We start from the raw sequence: 18,138 nt of genomic DNA, 5'->3' as shown, positions 1-18,138 counted from the left end.
AAGGGTGGGTGTGTGTGGAATGCATTTAACGTATTCACAGAATGTAAGTGTTTGATCTGCTTTACTTGTGTGTGTGGGAATGTAAGTGTTCGATCGCTTGTGTGTATGGGAATATAAGTGTTCGAGCTACTTTACTTGGGTGTGTATGTATGTATGTTCAGGAGGTTATTAAAATAAAACAAGGGTACAAATGTGAGCATCTTCTTTTGCAGACCTAAATCTAGTAATGTAATTATTCCCTCAGCACAGATACTACTTTTGCACATGAATTATTTACCTTAGAACAATGGGAAAGTGTTGAAGCTACGTCCAGAGAAGAGAAAAATCTCAGTTTTTCTGCTCATTTCCATTGAATGAAATAACGTAGTTTTATGTCCCCTGTTTGAGCAAGGGTCATGACATTTTGTTTTGAAGCTTACAAACATTGTGGTAACACTGCTGTTCTTCCTCTTGTGTGCCAGTGCTCAAGTTTGTGTTAAAGTTCTGGTATATGGTGATGTCACAGCTGTCAACTAATAGTATTTTTAAGTGTTTAATAATATTATGTCATATTGGGATTCCAGTTTTGTATTAACCTATGCCTATCACCAGCATTGTACTTAGCTTTTATGCGACAGGTGAAAGCTAGAATTATTCTGGAAATAACTGAGAACCATAGACAAAAATATATGCACACATAGAAATGGTTGAATATTATTGTGTTTTAAGTAACAGCTAGGTAATCTCTTTTGTCACCTTTTAGTTACTTCTGCATCATTCAAAGTGTAATAGCAGTATAAATGCATTCAATGTGTTTAGCTAAGCCTACAGATATCTCTTGATTTATATTAGGAGTTTCACTTAAACTGTGTAGTTCTTTGTATTAGAGTTGGAGTTGTACAGACTATTGACTGCTACTGGATGGATGCTATCTGTGTGCAGTCTCTTGATCCAAATACGTAGCTGGAGAAAATATTACAAGAAACTATTCGGGTACTTTTGGCATACCGTGTTGCAAATGCAAAAAACAACATGACTATGTAGTTGGTCGGTAAACTGTAGCCTGGAATGACTGAAGCAATTTTCTAGACCTCGTGGTAATCAAGCTTTAAATGGTTCCATAAGGAAAAATGTATTGTCCCATTTACTCCATGTGTACTCAGAGAACTAATAAAATAGCTCGCTTCTTGAAAAAAATAAAAGGACAAAAATATTTTTTGCAATGAACATAGGCATCTAAATAATTTGCAAATTGTTTAGCCTTTTTCGATACTTGTTAGATCGATCTGGCTTACTTGCTTCTATCCTCTTTATGTGTGTATGTGTGTGTGTGTGTGTGTGTGTGTGTGTGTGTGTGTGTGTGTGTGTGTGTGTGTGTGTGTGTGTGAATGTAAGTGTTCAATCTGCTTTACATGTGTGTGTGTGTGTGTGTGTGTGTGTGTGTGTGTGAATGTAAGTGTTCGATCTGCTTTACGTGTGTGTGTGTGTGTGTGTGTGTGTGTGTGTGTGTGTGTGTGTGTGTGTGTGTGTGTGTGTGTGTGTGTTCGAGGGGTTATTAAAATGAAACAAGGTTACAAATGTGAGCACCTTCTTTTGGAGACCCAACTCTAGTAATGTAATTATTCCCTCAGCACAGATACTACTTATGCTTTTGAATCATATACATTAGAATGATGGGAAAATATTGTTCTAGCTATCTCCAGATAAGGGAAAAATCTCAGTTTATCTGCTCATTTCCATTGATTGAAATAATGTTGTTCCTGTCCCCCGTTTGAGAAAGAGTCATAACAAGCAATATTTAAAATGTTTCCCTGGTTTTGGGCCAATGCCCCCCCCCCCAACAAGTTTTGGCTTTTTCCAGATTTGTGCTGCAAAGTTGACAGATATAGTTGAGTGTCAAATGCATTTTACAAGGAGCTGAGAGCTTCAGGGGAAGAGTTTAGTGTTGCTTATGCCAAGTCTGTTTGCAATGTGCAACTGTTGTTTAGCAAATTATATCACTATTGTGCTAAAGTATTTAAAAGCATTGTTTGTAGCACAACAGGTAATTATACCTGCTTTTGATGCAGAAGGCCATAGGTTCTACTCCCACAGTATGAAGATGGATTTCTGATACTGTACTGTGTTGTACTTTAAAGGGGGTGGATGCTGCAGTCTTCAGACTATCCTTCTCTAGAGGAGGTACCTAGTAACTATGAACATGTTATCAGTTTGCCATCCATTCCCTATTGCAATATTACCAGCTTACAGTACCATTTTTAATGCAACATAGGCAATTTGTACTTCAAGGGCAGCAGGCAGTTTATTTGTAGATGAAAAAAGGAAATATAAAATTGTTTGCTAGCAGCAACATCTTCATTAGTTACATGTGGAATTATTTAGATTATTTTACTTCTGCAGAGATTGTGCATCTTTACTGATATTGGTGGATTGTAATGAGAGAAGTTGGAGGAGACTTTTAGGATGGAAATGTTCTGAATTGGCCAGTTTTGTCATTATTGGTTCATACATTTTGTTTCATTTCTTACTGGAAAAATGTTCAAAACAAATTTAAAACAAGGTCTAACAAGTGTGCTGTATTATACAAGAAATATAATTTAATACAATCAGGAAGGTGAATCAAAGGACACGTGCATGTTGGCATGGTCCTAAATATATGTGCAAGGGGTCTATGATTTGAAAACAGCCCAAATATAAGCTTTATTCACCACTGATCAGATGCATTTTCTTTGAATGTGGGTTTCAATGCTGTTTCAATTAATGTGAGTTTCAAGGGCAGAGAAGTTTTAATGCTAAGTCTGTTTTCACTGAGAGACTGCATTGCTTTGTTTAGCAGATGTCTATCAGTGTTTGTGCTAAAAATTTTAAAATAAAAGTTTTAAATGAAATCCAAATAATCATTGTAGACATAAAGCATAAAGCAGTATGCATATTACAGTGTTTATGGTAAATGGTGGAAAATAGCCAAGTAATGGGACACTGGAATGGCAGCAGGAGAGGAGGACTGTGTATGGGGGGGATACCATCTGACCATGATTTTGTTTGGGGGAAGGGACAGCAAACTCAGACAGCCCCAAGCTGCACAAAGTCTAGCTAAGCCACTGGTTGCAGAAACCCCAAACTATTTTTAGTTATCAATAAATAAGAAATAGAACAGAAAGAGATGTGATTATGAAGCTATTACTATTACCACCAATAGGACCAGCAGCTAATGAACTGAGACACTCTGGTACAGATCTGAAGAAGGTTTTTTATTCCTGAAAGTGCTTATCATTTTATTGTTTTAATAATGTTCATGTACCTCAGCATGTTGGTCAGAGCATATTTTATAAGTTTTGTTTAGACTCTGGTAGTAGACCAGTAAACAGTAAATGTGTATTGTTAGAAAGAAGGTGGGAGGGGTTTAGTGGTCAAAGGGCAAAAACAAACTTCTATTAGTTTAAGACAAAGTCTGGCTACTGATAGAACTATGCTACTACAGATATGGTCGAGGTGTATATATCCATGTACATATTTCAATGAAAGGCAGATTTTGCTAAAATGAGTACAATTTCAGCTGAGACCTCTGTACCCCATGAGCAATTCCACTGCTTTTTACAAAGAATGCCCTTAGGCTTTTGAGTTTTAACTTTGTGGAATGCATCTAAGAGAAAGTATATGGAAGTATTAAAGACTTTTGATAATTTAGGGAGTATTAAACATGAAGACTGTCTCAGATTTTTACTTCCGTAAAGCTATCCATTGTTAAGATGTCATCTCATTCTCCTCATTTAACTTTAGAAGGTTTTCCCTATAGCCATTTTCTTACAAATATCCTTTCTTTATTCTAGGACAATACCACTCTCAGAAATTGCACTACTCATTTACAGCCATTGTGTACCTTTAACCGTTTTGCCTTATTTCACGTCCTTTGCTGTTTATTATACCTTTTTCCTAAAAGGAAATTTACCACGGGGATCATGTCCGTTGCCCTGCTAGACAGGGGTCCAGGGAAGTAAATAGTGTGGGAAGAAATAGCCAGGGAATTGTTATGGCTAGGCTTGTATAGGCCCTAGGGCCGATAGCCTAGTACCAACCTATGAACCTAAAACATACCATGCTGGCTGAGGAGTCCTTGTGTGTGCTAGACTTTCTGTGGGAGCTTCAGCTTCTGTTGTAACAGTCATATAAACTTCATTGCAGTATGCCATACAGTCTTGCTTGTATGTTGTTTTAAGAAGCTGTATATCTGATTTCATGTTTGTTCTAGCTGCTAGTCAGACTTTAGCCCTTGCTTTGGAATGTAAGCAGAAATAAGCTACTTTTTTTGCCCAGTATTTATATGGCCAACCATTTACCTGCATGATCCCCATAGGAAGTATTTCATTTCCTAAACCTTTTTTTCTAAACTATACATGCCCCAGGTAAAAATAATTAAGATCTTATATCAGCAAAACATACCATCATGTTTTGAATGTTGATCAGTATAGCAGTTCTTCTAGACAAGATCTTCAGCAGAACAAATTATTTCCTCTGGGCAGCAAAATTATTTAAATACTAGTTTTGTGATGCTTTTATCTCAGCCTGTATTTCTTCTATTTTCAGAGAGACTCTGCAGCAGATCATGTGGAAGAGAAAGAAGTGTGACCATTGCTCATTTCCAAAAATTCCCATCTAGTATTTTTTCCAGGGACTCTGTTTCTTTTTTTTTTTTTTTTTTTTGTAATATTGGATATAAAATGCTTACATCTCCAGCAAAGTTGAAGAAAGATGTAGGAACTGTATCAAATACCTTGTATAATTAATACCTTTAGATCCCTTCCTGATACCTGGAAGTAGTATGTACTGCTTCTGTGACCAGTAACGTGTGTATGTCTTTATACAGGGGTCTACATATTTATTCTCAGTCCTGTATGTATATATGTATGTTGTTTGCTATGCACTGCTGTACAGTGTAAAAGTAAGGATGGCAGTGTCAACAGCACTGAACAGCCAATGATGCACCAGCCATTGTCATCACTATGTGTGATGCTAACTGTAGTGAGTTTTCATTTTACCATCAGACAATTATGTCATACCAGTAAAAGAGACCTAGATAACATGTAGGCACTTTTTCTCATATTATGTATCTCCAAACTATCAATATTTTCTTGTCTCTCTAGTCTTGCCATAAATATACTGTATAACTGTAGGCTGTCTGTTTCTCTGTCTCTCCATCTCAACTTTTTCACCTCTCTCTCTATCTCTTCCCTAACCCTACTTTACTACATAAATTATTCACTGTTTCCATTCAGTCTACTCTACCAAACCACTGACATGTTTTGTATTGTTTTGTTTGTTTGATTGTTTGCTTGCTTGTTTTAACTTCAATCTAAAAACCTGCCAAAAGTTTACAGTTAGACAGATAAGGCCAAGTCTGAATGTGGCTTCCAGTACACAGTTGCCTATATAGTACTAGTTTGTAGACAACACCAAACCCTGCAGGAGCTAAAAGTCATATTTCCCTATGAGGAGTTACTCTGAGATACTGTTCAGTTTATAACTATACTGTAATTATGATCCTGAAAACATGTTCAAGTGAACTGACAGCAGTTGCTTCTAAATGTAGAAATCAACAAAACCGTGGATAGAAGATGGAACTAGAACCTCCCCAGCACTATTTTCTACTGTAAGACAAACAAAATGAATGAATGGACAATGGATTGTACGCTTACTGATGTCATAAAGCTGTAGTGCTCAGGATACTAAGAAAAAATAATCTTTAATGGTTTAAAAATAATACTTCAGATGTTATTTTTTTTTTGTCTTTTTCATTTCCCACAGACAATATAAGGCCTAGTATATGCTATCGCATTAATGTTTATGCTGTAACTCATTGTGGAGCAGGGGTTGCTGTTACCACTCAAGGCTTTTCCATGCAGAAAGGTAAATCGAGAGACTGCACAAATGGATTCTGTCAAGACATTCTATTAGGCAGCTCCTTGCATTTTCTGCATTTTAATGTCACTGTTTTATTGACTGTAGCTCCTTTGTCAAGTCCTGTAGTATCCTGTAAAGCTGTCGCCATAGGAATGGAATACAGTATTCTGCTTTCATGGAAGGAAGTCCCACCGCAACAGCAAATGGGTTGTATTATTCGTTATAAAATCTATGTGAAGAAACAAACTGACGTACATCCTCTAGTGTATGGTACGTATACTGTACAAATACGATCAACAGTTTTATATGTCAAAATTGTGTTATGACAATGTTTGGCTTTAGTAATTTGTTTAAAAAGAAAGAAAAGCTTGGAGTTCATGTAGAAGCTGCACTAGGGGGAGCTAGAGTGATAGTTTTTATACTACTAAGGCTGTTTGTCTACTACAGAGGACAAAGGTGTTGCAATTTGCGTTTTAATTAGTTTTGAATATTCTGTGTAGTTATGGTATCATGAATCACTTCATACTCTCAACTCGCATCTATGGATGTTTTTCATTCTTGATTTATGACTTTGTTCTTGTATAACTATATATATTTCACACATAAAGCTGTTTTTACAAAGGCAATCTCATAAAGTCCAGTTAGCAGACAAAATGCTTATCATACATGAATAAATCTGAATTCTTACAGTAACTAAGTCTCGTTAAATTTTTTATTTTTATTATTTAAAACTAATCGACTGCTGAAGTTTTGGACTGTTTTAACTACTCCTGAAGGCTGGATTTTTGATAAACTGGCCTATTTTTGTAATAAAGTGAAGACAGTCTGCTATTCTCACATTGGAGCCAGCAATTCTGCATGTGTCTGACCTGGTTTATGAGTTTGTTTCCAAAGGAAACCCTTAAAAACAATGTAGTGCTACATATCCTATCAGACCTATACTCAGAAATGAAATAACAACAAATTTATTACTGTAAAGGAAAACAAATAACATTCAAAAAATGATTCTAGATACTTTTGTCTAAATACTAATTAGACATAAACAATGACGTTTGCTTTTGTGTATTTTTCTAATTACATAGTCATAAAAATGTACATTTTAATTGTGTTGTCAACATGCCACAAAAAGCCTTACCAAGGATGACAGATCAGAAAAGAAGTAAGACAGGACTGAGTAGGAGTTACAATAGTACAGCACATTTCAAATGTGTAGTTTAGTAAAAGGTTGCTCAGAATAATACTCTGTCTTTTAACACCATAGTACTCATACCCCAGATCAAGTCATTATTTATATAAAGTTGCAGTTGAGTAATTGAAGAAATTAAGACAAAAAATGCATGTAGAAGTACAGAAATGGGACAGATAAGTTGAACATTTGTTCATTTTATTTGTATATGTATATATATATATATATATATATATATATATATATATATATATATATCCTGCTAACTTTATTTGGTTATTTTTTTTTGTTTAGCATTTGTTTACTGGGTAAGTGGACAGGTCCATAGACCTTTTGCATACCTGACCTGGGACCACCTTTTGCATACCTGACCTGGGATCAAGGACATTAGTACAGCCAATCAACCAGCCCACTTTTGGAATATGGGAAGAAACTAGACAACCCAAAGAAAATGTTTGCTTTTTTAAGCACTAACTTTGTGATAAACAAATGCATAGAAAACGCACAGTATGCATGACTGCATAAAAGTTACTGTCCATAACTTTTAAATAAACATGATTGCTGTTGTCATGCTGTCTTTTCTAGACTGTCTATGTCGTGTTGAAAAAGGGTAAAAGATTTAGATGAGTAAACCATATAGAATTTAGAATCTTGGATAGTCCATTTATTCTTGCATTTAACTAGTTAGTTACTTAGTTGGTTCCAACAGCCCTATAATCTATTGTCAGGGATAAGACCTTTGAGGGTATTTGTACAGACTCAGGAAAAAATTTGCCAGGTGCAGTGCTGAAAGTAAGGATATGCCAAAAATTTAGAAATATAAATGACATTAACTGTGGTACAAAATCTGCTTCTTTACCCTTTGCTTTAAGCTCTAAACAGCAGAGAGAGGTTATCAGATGATACTTCTTCACAACCTGGTAAAGCGGTGATATCATAGTGAAGACATTCTGCTTAGATTTCATAGTGTTAGTGCTTGCAGGCTAGAAGAGAGTCCTGAAAGTACAAGACCACATGTGAGTAATGCCTCAGTGAGAGAAGGGGGTAGTATAAAGTGCACCAGAACTGGCAAAGTACAAGCAGAAGCCATATGTGCTACAGCAAGACCCAGAGAAACTGACTGGTGTGAAGTTCTGCCTTCCATGTCTTGCATAAGTCACAAGAGAATGGAGAGTCCGGTAGGAAGACATTTTTGTGATAAACACAGGGGGGTTCCAGAGGGATTTGTATTCAGTGTATTGGGCAGGCCCAATGTATTTGGTAATGAGGCCATGTTCCGGGAAAAATTATTATTGATGGAATCTAGGTTCATTTTCAATTTGAAAACATTGTTTCCCAATGGGATGAACATGGAAGTTTAGTGTGCATTCCACATATTTCTCGGAAATAACTAGTTTGAAGAATTGTTTGTTAATAAAATTTCAATGATATGTATGCAAGGGTAATGTGGAAAGTGGTATTTACATTTATTAAATTATATTATGCAGTAGGACTATAGCAGGTCTTACTAAAGAGTAAATAAAGAAAAAAAGCACAAGTACTGTTTATATTACAGTTTTAATGAATAAATGTCATATATATTTTTTGTAATAAATTTATTTATGCAATAGAGGGAAAGATGCCAGATTGGTGTTGTGCAACAGTATTAAAGGGAGCCCAATTGTATAATTAGGGGATGGTGCATCAATAATTCAATTAAAATGTTCTTTAAAAATGGGTGGTGTTTGTTATGTAAATTGTATTCCAGGAGAAGGCGAAGGCCGAGGTACCAGAATTAAAAAGTTCAAACGTAAAAAAAAAAAAAAAAAAAAAAAAAAAGAATTAAAAAGTTCAGACGTACAGCAACTGGTGTTCTTCATTTTGTATATGTACATACTTGGAGTTGTGAAGGAGTGGAAGAGTTGTTTTTTTGAAAGATGTGACATCCTCAGGTTTAATTTGGTGGACTGGACACTCTAAATTGGCCCAAGGCGTGAGTGTGCGCACGTGTGTGCAGTCTGTGGAAGGTTGGGTGCTAGGCTGGCAACTTGCGCAGTAAAACTCCACTGCCTATCGTTCTGCAGACCATTGTTCTGCTATGGCGACCCCTAATGGGAAAAAGCCAAAAGGAGAAGAAGAAGATTGTGGTTTACAAAGTACATGTGATATTAGTTTTGAGAATGAACAATATTTAAATGCAGCCTTGTTTGTTTGGAGTTCAGTAAATTGAAAGCTGTACACAGCTATCTAGTTGGATTAATATGACAGAAAACAAGAGGAAGAGGTTTTTTTTTTTTCAGAAATGTTTTACAGAACACAGACAATACATTGATACAGTAACTTTATGGTAAATTAGATACAAAAGCTATAAGATAATAACAGACTATGAACATGATGCTCAGAAGCACCTAATTTGTCCATAAATGTAATGACAATCTTTTGCATAGTGATACCTTGGTATAGAAAGACTTACTATGTGATATGTGTGTGTGTGTGTGTGTGTGTGTGTGTGTGTGTGTGTGTGTGTGTGTGTGTGTGTGTGTGTGTGTGTGTGTGCGTGTGCGTGTGTGTGTGTGTGTGTGTGTGTGTGTGTGTGTGTGTGTGTGTGTGTGTACACATCTGTGTATTTTGTGGGGCAACTCAATCTTTTTTTTTTTTACCTTGATAGGGTATATCAAAAGACTATGCTCCATATTTTGTGTGTAAAATATACAAAGTAACATTTGTGCCAAACTTCACTGACTGCCAACAAAGACATTTTAGACCAGACTGTCTATTCAGTGTATGTGAACAACAGAATAAATTTAGTCAATGCAGATGTTGAAATTGTGTGTGTGGAGGGGTGATAAGAATATGTCTATTACAGGACAAGATGCTATGGATATTACAGAACAGAAAAGTGCTATGTACAGCAGATGGGGAGGGGGCTATCAAGCAAGGGGTAAGCAACAGCCCACAGTGAAGGTTGAATGTTTAAGCACAGCAATCAAGTCTGAGTCTTTGGGGAGTGAGATTAAGGATGGATTACAGGTGAAGAAGGGATGATGAGCTGAGGGAAAGAACAAGGGGTAGCATAGAGGAAAGAGTCAGTAAAAGGAAAAGGCACAGGGAATGAAATATGGGAGCCAGTGTCGTTAGGGCAATGGGATGGATTATACTCAGCTTAAACGTGAATGTCACGAGAATTAATGCCACGAGAACAGCTATCGATAGTTAGGGATGACAGATTGTTATACAAGGAGAAAAGCAGATAGAAGTTGCATCTAAGGTATATAGTATGTAAAGGAAAGATACATGACTACTGCATTGTGAAAAGGGAAATCTGTTTGTTTTTTGAAAGAAAAGAAAATTCTGAGGTCTGAATTAATTTCAAAATGAAATTCATAGTCGATATAGTAAGATAGGTGATTGGCTAGACAGGCCTTTTTTTACAGTGTGCAAAAAATAAACTCAAACTTAATACAATGAGTATATTGATTATTTTACAGTTCACCGTGGTTAAGGGTTGTTAGTTCTTACATAATATGACTATGATGTAGAGAAAGAAATTGTATCAAGCTGTCAGACATATATATTTTATTTTTTTCAGTATGAAATAATATGGGCAAGGAGAAGTAGTAGTGAAGCGAATTTGATAACGAAAATAATGTGTTAGTGCAGTTTTTTTAGTCAGAACTGGTTTACTTATAAAAGAGGAAACCTATCCACAAGGATTGATTATATGTCTGAGAACAAGTAAATGGATCAGGGTCAATGTTACAATGTCTGTTCTAGCTTTTCCTGATGATTTTACAGTTATTCTGACAGCAGACGATTGAAGTCTGAGGAGAACAGGGAAGGAAGGACTTAACCAAGAATACGAACTGATTGTGGAGGAGGTGAAAGGCCATTTTTGTAGAAAGACTGATGAAAATTTTGTACAGATCATGAACTGAGTGTTGGATAAGATTAAAGGAAAAAAAAAAGAGTCTGAGAATATAAATGGATTGTACTTAAAAGTGGTGTGAAATTAGAAATCTGCATAGTGAAACAATGATTCATTTTGTATATGCAGCAGGAGTCAGATCCAGACACAGGCGTATATAGTAAAGAAAATTAGTTATTTAAGTTGATAGAAAATACATTAAGGTGGTTTTAAAAACCTAAGGTTTCAGACCACAGGCAAGAAAAAAATGCTTCAACTTGGCTTTCCCATATGAGAGCAAGAGAATGAAGGCTATTTGTGTGGAATGTCTGGTGAGTACTGGATATACTCTGCACTCACTGTTAGTGTTATGGAGGAAATAGATAGGCTTTTCCAGAATAGGCTTAAGAGTAATGATCAGTTGGGAAGTATAAGAAGAGCTGTGAAGGAAGACAAAACTGAAAATGTTGTTGAGGCTGATCATCTCGGGTGGATGGCCTTGGATAGGCATTTTATATAGGATTCATTCAGATTGCTTACATAATAATTGCAATAATTATAAGAACGCATGCAATGAATTCTGCTGACAGACACAGAAAGTGTGATGGGGAAGGCTGGAAAACTGGAAACCACTGACAATGTTAAATTATGTTTGTAACATTTTGGTAAGATTAATACATAACAAAGCCAGCTGTGGAGGTGTAGAGGCCTAAAGCCCTGACTAATGCCCAGGTAACCTGGGATCCATTGGTTGCTGAGGTAACTGATAGAGCTGATAGGTGAGGATAGGTATGTCCTTCCTGGGGGGCACAGAAGAATGGAGCCAAATATGTACTGCAGAAGTCCATTGGAAAAGGGGCTAAGATACAGGTACATAGCCTGAGGTAGGTGCTAGGCTCACCAAGCCACAGACTGATGACAGCCTTCAAGATGGGTATGCAGGAATGTACACTCACTTTGGTAAAGCATTATAGGCCTCTGCAGTGATATCATATGTCCCTCTACCCAGGGTTGGAGTTAGGCCATTAGAAATGTCCAAACGTGCCAGAATATGGTTGGTAGGGGCATAAAAATACCCTTATTTTCATGAATAATGGACTCCTCTAAACAGTTTTAATCCCAGCACTACAGAGAAATCCCACTTTACACAAAACAAATGATCCATTTCCAAATGGAAGAAGGCTTAATGGTCAGCAGACAAGGGGGGGGGGGGAGTGAAGATGCTATAAAATAAAAAAGATGATGGATTAGTGATATCTGCAGGTTGGAGTAAGAAGAAACTGACCACTGAAAAGGGAAGATAATGATGAAGTTGCCAGGGGAGTTTTAGGAGGAAAGACAGAAAAGTTGATGCTAAGTGATGTACAGAAGGTCTCTCAGTGAAGGTTTTGATGGTGGAGAACTTGTACATAGCTTATTCAGTCCTGAGTAGCAGGAATCTAATTACTATTACTGAAGTCTTGGCAACAGGAAATGACTTGCTTCTATAGTGGCTTTCTCCCAAATCCTGTACTGAAAATATAGGGCATATGATCAGTAATATCTCATTAACAGTACAAGTTAAAAATATATAAAATATGAATGTTCTTCCTCAGACAATGTGCTACACACTGGTTTTTACTATTAAAAACCTCTGGCATAAATAAATCATGTGGGTGAGATAGATAATTCTCTCAGAGGCTACCCCTTCTCTGGAACAAGCTAACATTCACGTGAAGCAAAGCCATTCCCTGACCATCTTCAAATGCAACTTAGATCAATGGGTGGGTAATTGTAAATTTACTCCTGGGGTGGTGCCCATGTCCCTTATGGACAGAGGCAATCAGTATTAGATACCATAGCATAGGTGTGTACCTCTGTGAACTTCATTCACCTAGCTATTGAAAATTTGGAAACTCAGGTTAAATATGGCTAGGCTTATAAGGGCTCTTGAGCCATTAGCTTAACAATCTCCTATGACCCTATGAACCTATGAAAAGTGTTTGTGGTGATGCTGATTCTATATTACATATTTATGAAAGTAAAATGCTTATTTGCCAAAATTATTAATTAAACAAATGGTTATATTATTCAGTGTGCAAGATATACCTTATGCATCAGTAGGAAAGTTGTTCAGCATGTTAATAGCTTTCCAGAAATGAATTAAAGCACAATTGGCATAACAGCAACACAACAAAATCCAAAACAGTATGCACGCCAAAAATACAGACTCAGCTGAAGGAAACGCACTTCCACAAACCAATATGACTTCACAATCCTTTATTATAGAACAGATTTAGCGCTTTCATCCACTGATATACGTGGACTTCATCAGAATAATTGTCAATCATTTACTCGCCCCTTATATAAACCAATTTGGCGCCAAAATTCTACTTTAGAATTACTTTGGTGTTAAAGAAATATACACCAATTAATTAAAAGCTAAAATACAACATATACGCATTCATAAAACAACATTCACATACATATAAAATATATATAATGTCTGTGTCAAAAACATAACAAATAATAAAAACATTTTTTTATTATTATTATTATTTTATTTTATTACATTTGATCGCATTTGCACAATAGGCTTAATGGTTATGCAGTCGTTGAGACCAGGAAAATTTAAAGCATCAGTAAGTAATTGCCATTTGGTCTCCTTATACCCTAATAATGTCTTGAAATTACCTCCTCTTGGACCCATTTTAATCTGCTCAAGAATGGCAAATTTGAATGTATGATCATCCCCTTTTGCATCAATGTGCCTAAATAATGCATTTGACTTATATTTCTTAGTGATGTTGTATAGGTGATCATAAATCCTATTACTCAGGCATCTCTCCGTTTTCCCACTATAATAACATGGGCAGATCATACATTTAGCCATATAAATAACATATTTCGTGTTGCAGTTCCCATTTGCAAAAGTGACCCTGGTGTTGTTAATATTTTCTAACACTAACTCTTTAACACCAAAGTAATTTTAAAGTAGAATGTTAGCGCCAAATTGGTTTATATAAGGGATGAGTAAATGATTGGCAGTTATTCTGATGAAGTCCACGTATATCAGTAGATGAAAGCACTAAATCTGTTCTACAATAAAGGATTGTGGAGTCACATTCATTTGTGGAAGTGGGTTTCCTTCAGCTGAGTCTGTATTTTTAGCTTTCCAGAAATGTATGACAATAATAGATAGCACACTGATGTTTTATAATATTGTACAAAGTATGCAAATTAAAAAAATCATATTTCACATTATTTCAAAACATTATTAAATTACAAAAATCACACCTCTCATATGGCAAGCACTAGTGAAAATCTTGTGAGCCTTGTTGTTGCTAATAAGACTGAAGCATTTGCTTGCCTGTAGGTTACATTTTTTAGTCATTTTTTATTAGTAAGAATACAGAATATTATAAACACATTCCATCACAAACACTGTTGATGTAATGTTTAAGCCTGAGAAAACAAAAACTTTGCTTATTAATAAAAGAGTTAATTATTATTTAAGAAACTATAAGAATTGTATTTGAGATGATTCACAAATTACTTATCTTGGAATTAATATTAAATGTTCTGTAAAAGACTCAATAGCAGTAAATTATAGTAATTTAATAGACACTGTTGCTAAAATAATTATTAATAGGAACAGTTATTTTTACAATGGAAGATAGACTTACTTTAATAAAATGAAAATCCTACCAAAAATACTTTTTTATCTACAATCACTAATTATTTTCCCTCGTAAAAATCTTTAAGAAATTTAATTTAAATTCTTCAAAATTTTCTCTGTTTCCCCAATAAACCAATAATATCATTTGATTGTCATGTTAAAAGTTGACAAGACGATGGATTATGTTCTCCAAATATTGAGTTATATGCCAAATCCATAATTCTCAATTTAATATCGCTATGGTTAAATTCCTCTTACCAATCCAATTGGAAATCCATTCATGAAAGATTAATAAATAACAGCTATGTTGTAGAATCTTTCTCTAAATTTGGAATTCATAAATCCTATTGGGTTTTGAAACACATGTTTAAATGGAAAGAAAAAATATTATTCCTCTCACTTCACTGATTACATCTTTATAAATTTTAAAAGATTCATGAATTGTAATTATATAGTTAAAGATCTATTGTTTCTATTGTTCCCTATATCAAATACTGCAGGTTATTTGGGAACTTTTAATATAAACAAAATGATAAAACTTTAGAGATGCAAATTTAATCTCTTTTGACATCAATTCTTAATTGGAAATAAATCAGATAATACAGATTATCTTATTGCAAGACATTGTTTAGAAAATAATAATTGGTTGAATATACAATCTTGTAAAATATGTTAGTCATAAAGTTGAAATCTCCACATATTTTCAAAAAAAACATATTCCAAAAATGATTGAGGTTTTTTTTTTTCAAAATCAATAGTAACTCAAATAAGAATAAATCATATATATCAACTTTTTATAAAATAATAAGAAAATAATTTGGTTCCACAGATTCATTATTTTGGAATTACTCAACTAAGATTAATGAGAAGGCCTTGTCTGATGAAGATAAATGCTTAATTCTTAAATCTGCAGGAAAATCTACTTCTTCTCTTTATTGGAAAATATATAAGTGGAGATTTCTTCACAGAGCTTTTTTAACTCCACATGAAGTGGCTTTAATGTATATCTATAGGAAAATTAAATTTTGGAGGTGTAATGATTTCTCTAACACAGATTGGTTTCATATGATATTGGATTGTAAAATAGTAACTAATTTTTGGGGTTGAATTTAGAAATTTTGCCCATGCTTTGTAGACAGATAATTGTATCATTCTAACTCCTTCATCTTATTTAATGCTCCATTTCCAGATTCCATTTCTAGGGTACAGGTGCTTCTCCTTTTGTCCATTTTAGCTATAACATGAAAAATAGTCACATAGAATTGGAAATGTAAAACTACCCTTTCTTTCACTGAATTCATTAATTTTGCAAAAAAATATCTGTAAAAAAGAATTGTCAACTGCCAAACTGAGTTTTGAATATTATGCACCAGTTTAGATTTTGGTCAAAATTAATTAAGTGATTTACTTGATAAATTTTATTGATTTAGTTTTCTATATTTGATTTTGTTGTGGACATCTTTTAATGGTTATGTTTTTGTTCTATTTATCTTTAAATAATTTTGTACAATCATTGTTTAAAAATTAATAAGTTGTTTAAAAAAACACCATTGGTGCTGTATCACAATCCCAAAGGATGCAAACATGTAGTACAATGGATATAAAAAGTTTACAGACCCCTGTTAAAATGCCAGGTTTTTGTGATATAAAAAAATGAGACCACAATAAATCATTTAAAAATTTGAACCGTCTTTAATGTGACCTATAACCTGTACAATTCAATTGAAAAACAAACAAATCTTAGGGGAAATAATACAAAAAATAAAAAAAACGCACAATAAGCTGGTTGCATAAGTGTGCACACCCTTAAACTAATACTTTGTTGAAGCACATTTTGATTTAATAAGAGAATAAGCACTATGTGCTTTTCATGAGTTCATGAGATTCCAGTGGACAGACCATGAAGGTACCATGACTGGGTAGAAAGGGAGAAACATGATCTCTGTATAGCCTGCAGAGCTCATCTGCACAGGGGTGGTTTACCTAGCACTACACATGATTTAAGGGAACTCACGGTGGCAGTCTAAACTATTGCAGATGGTTCTACAGGCTAATGAGGAAGCCACTAGTACCAGTACACACTGAAGTCTCTCTGTAAAATTTTTTAATTGCAACCAAGTGGAGTATGCATAGCATAAACCTCCATAGTGAAAGCTCATGGAGAACAAAAGTTAGTCAAGATAGAAGATATGGTGCCACATTAATGGTGGACTTCCTGGAGTCTGCCACTGTTCCAAACTATGCCTGGAAACAGCCACCATACCAAACTACCACAAGACTATATATATTCTATCCCGATGAAAGGGAAACAGAACATTGCTAAGTGGAATGCAACATCAGATCTAACTATTATTAAACCTGTAGTTCTTAAAAAGTGAAAGTACTTGCCTGGTTGGATTTGAAGACCATAACCCCATGCTATCACATATTAAATGGCAGCACTGGTACAGCCTTTATACCATATCCTTGAATGCACCAGTAGTATGAACATATTATAAGAAAATGAGTATGAAAAATATGTGAACTGGGTGGGCAAAAATGAGGAAAGACAAGGACAATGAAAAACAGATTAAAGTGCTGAGTCATGGTGATCCCCTTACACTCTTCTATTGTAGAAATGTTGGATGAATTTTGCACTCCTCATTTCAAATGGAGAATATGTCAGCAGGAATCTCACAGCTTGCAGTAATGATATAATAATTCCACCTGCAACAAACATTTGATCAGTATATAGAAAATAGCATTCTGATCACAGATGGTTTACACTAGATGCGCTATAGTACTGCATTAGCAAAACCCATAGGAGACGGCATGTGGTCGCTAAGGAGGAGCACAGTAATGAACACAAAGCAGTGCATACACTTCACTCAGGACAGGAGCATGGGTATCTACCAGGAAAGATGGGATGAAAAGGGGGCCCATGAGCCAACATTATCCACAGTGGCACAGCTGCTTACCCACATAATGTATCTGTAGCACTAAAGACCATTCAAATTTACCCCATTACTGCTTTTTTGAAATCCACAGCTGAACAACTTACAAAAAAGAGTTGATGAAATTCAGTGGTCAAGTAACAATAGAAAATTAATTGCTGTCAGTTCACAGGCAAACTCCTGTCTTGCAGGAAACAGCATAAGCAACATGGTCATCACTAGAAACTATAGAAAACTGAAAAATATCTTTTCAAAAAGGACAGTCCTGGGGAATCAGAAAAAAAAACACTGTAGTGGCTGCAGTAAAAAGACCTTGTTTCATGATGTGGTATTTTAGGATTCAGAGATAAATTGGCTGCAGTGAGGAAAGACCTCATTATCAGATAATTTGTCTGACTCTGCAGTGCAGTTAACTGCTGTGAGTGCATATCCACACTTCCTACAGTAGTTAAGCATGACAGCAGCTGCAACATGTTAGCTCACGTACAAACTCCCATTCACTTTCCCATACACGATATACACACACACACACACACACACACACACACACACACACACACACACACACACACACACACGCACACACACACACACACACACA

General features: G+C 35.2%; 1 protein-coding gene across 1 annotated transcript in view; it reads left to right on the top strand.

Moving 5' to 3' along the window:
* The window catches only part of IL12RB2 (interleukin 12 receptor subunit beta 2), a 581,203-nt gene that overhangs the window by 354,712 nt on the left and 208,353 nt on the right, over positions 1-18,138 (top strand). The window contains exons 11-12 of the mRNA XM_044085599.1: positions 5,782-5,883; positions 5,983-6,147. Coding sequence (XP_043941534.1) covers positions 5,782-5,883; positions 5,983-6,147 — 267 coding nt within the window. The remainder of the gene's footprint in view (positions 1-5,781; positions 5,884-5,982; positions 6,148-18,138) is intronic.

This window comes from Protopterus annectens, chromosome 10.part0 (genome assembly GCF_019279795.1).
Source record: "Protopterus annectens isolate FY-2018-M chromosome 10.part0, PAN1.0, whole genome shotgun sequence".
Taxonomy (NCBI): domain Eukaryota; kingdom Metazoa; phylum Chordata; order Ceratodontiformes; family Protopteridae; genus Protopterus; species Protopterus annectens.
This window is presented reverse-complemented; position numbering and strand designations above follow the sequence as displayed.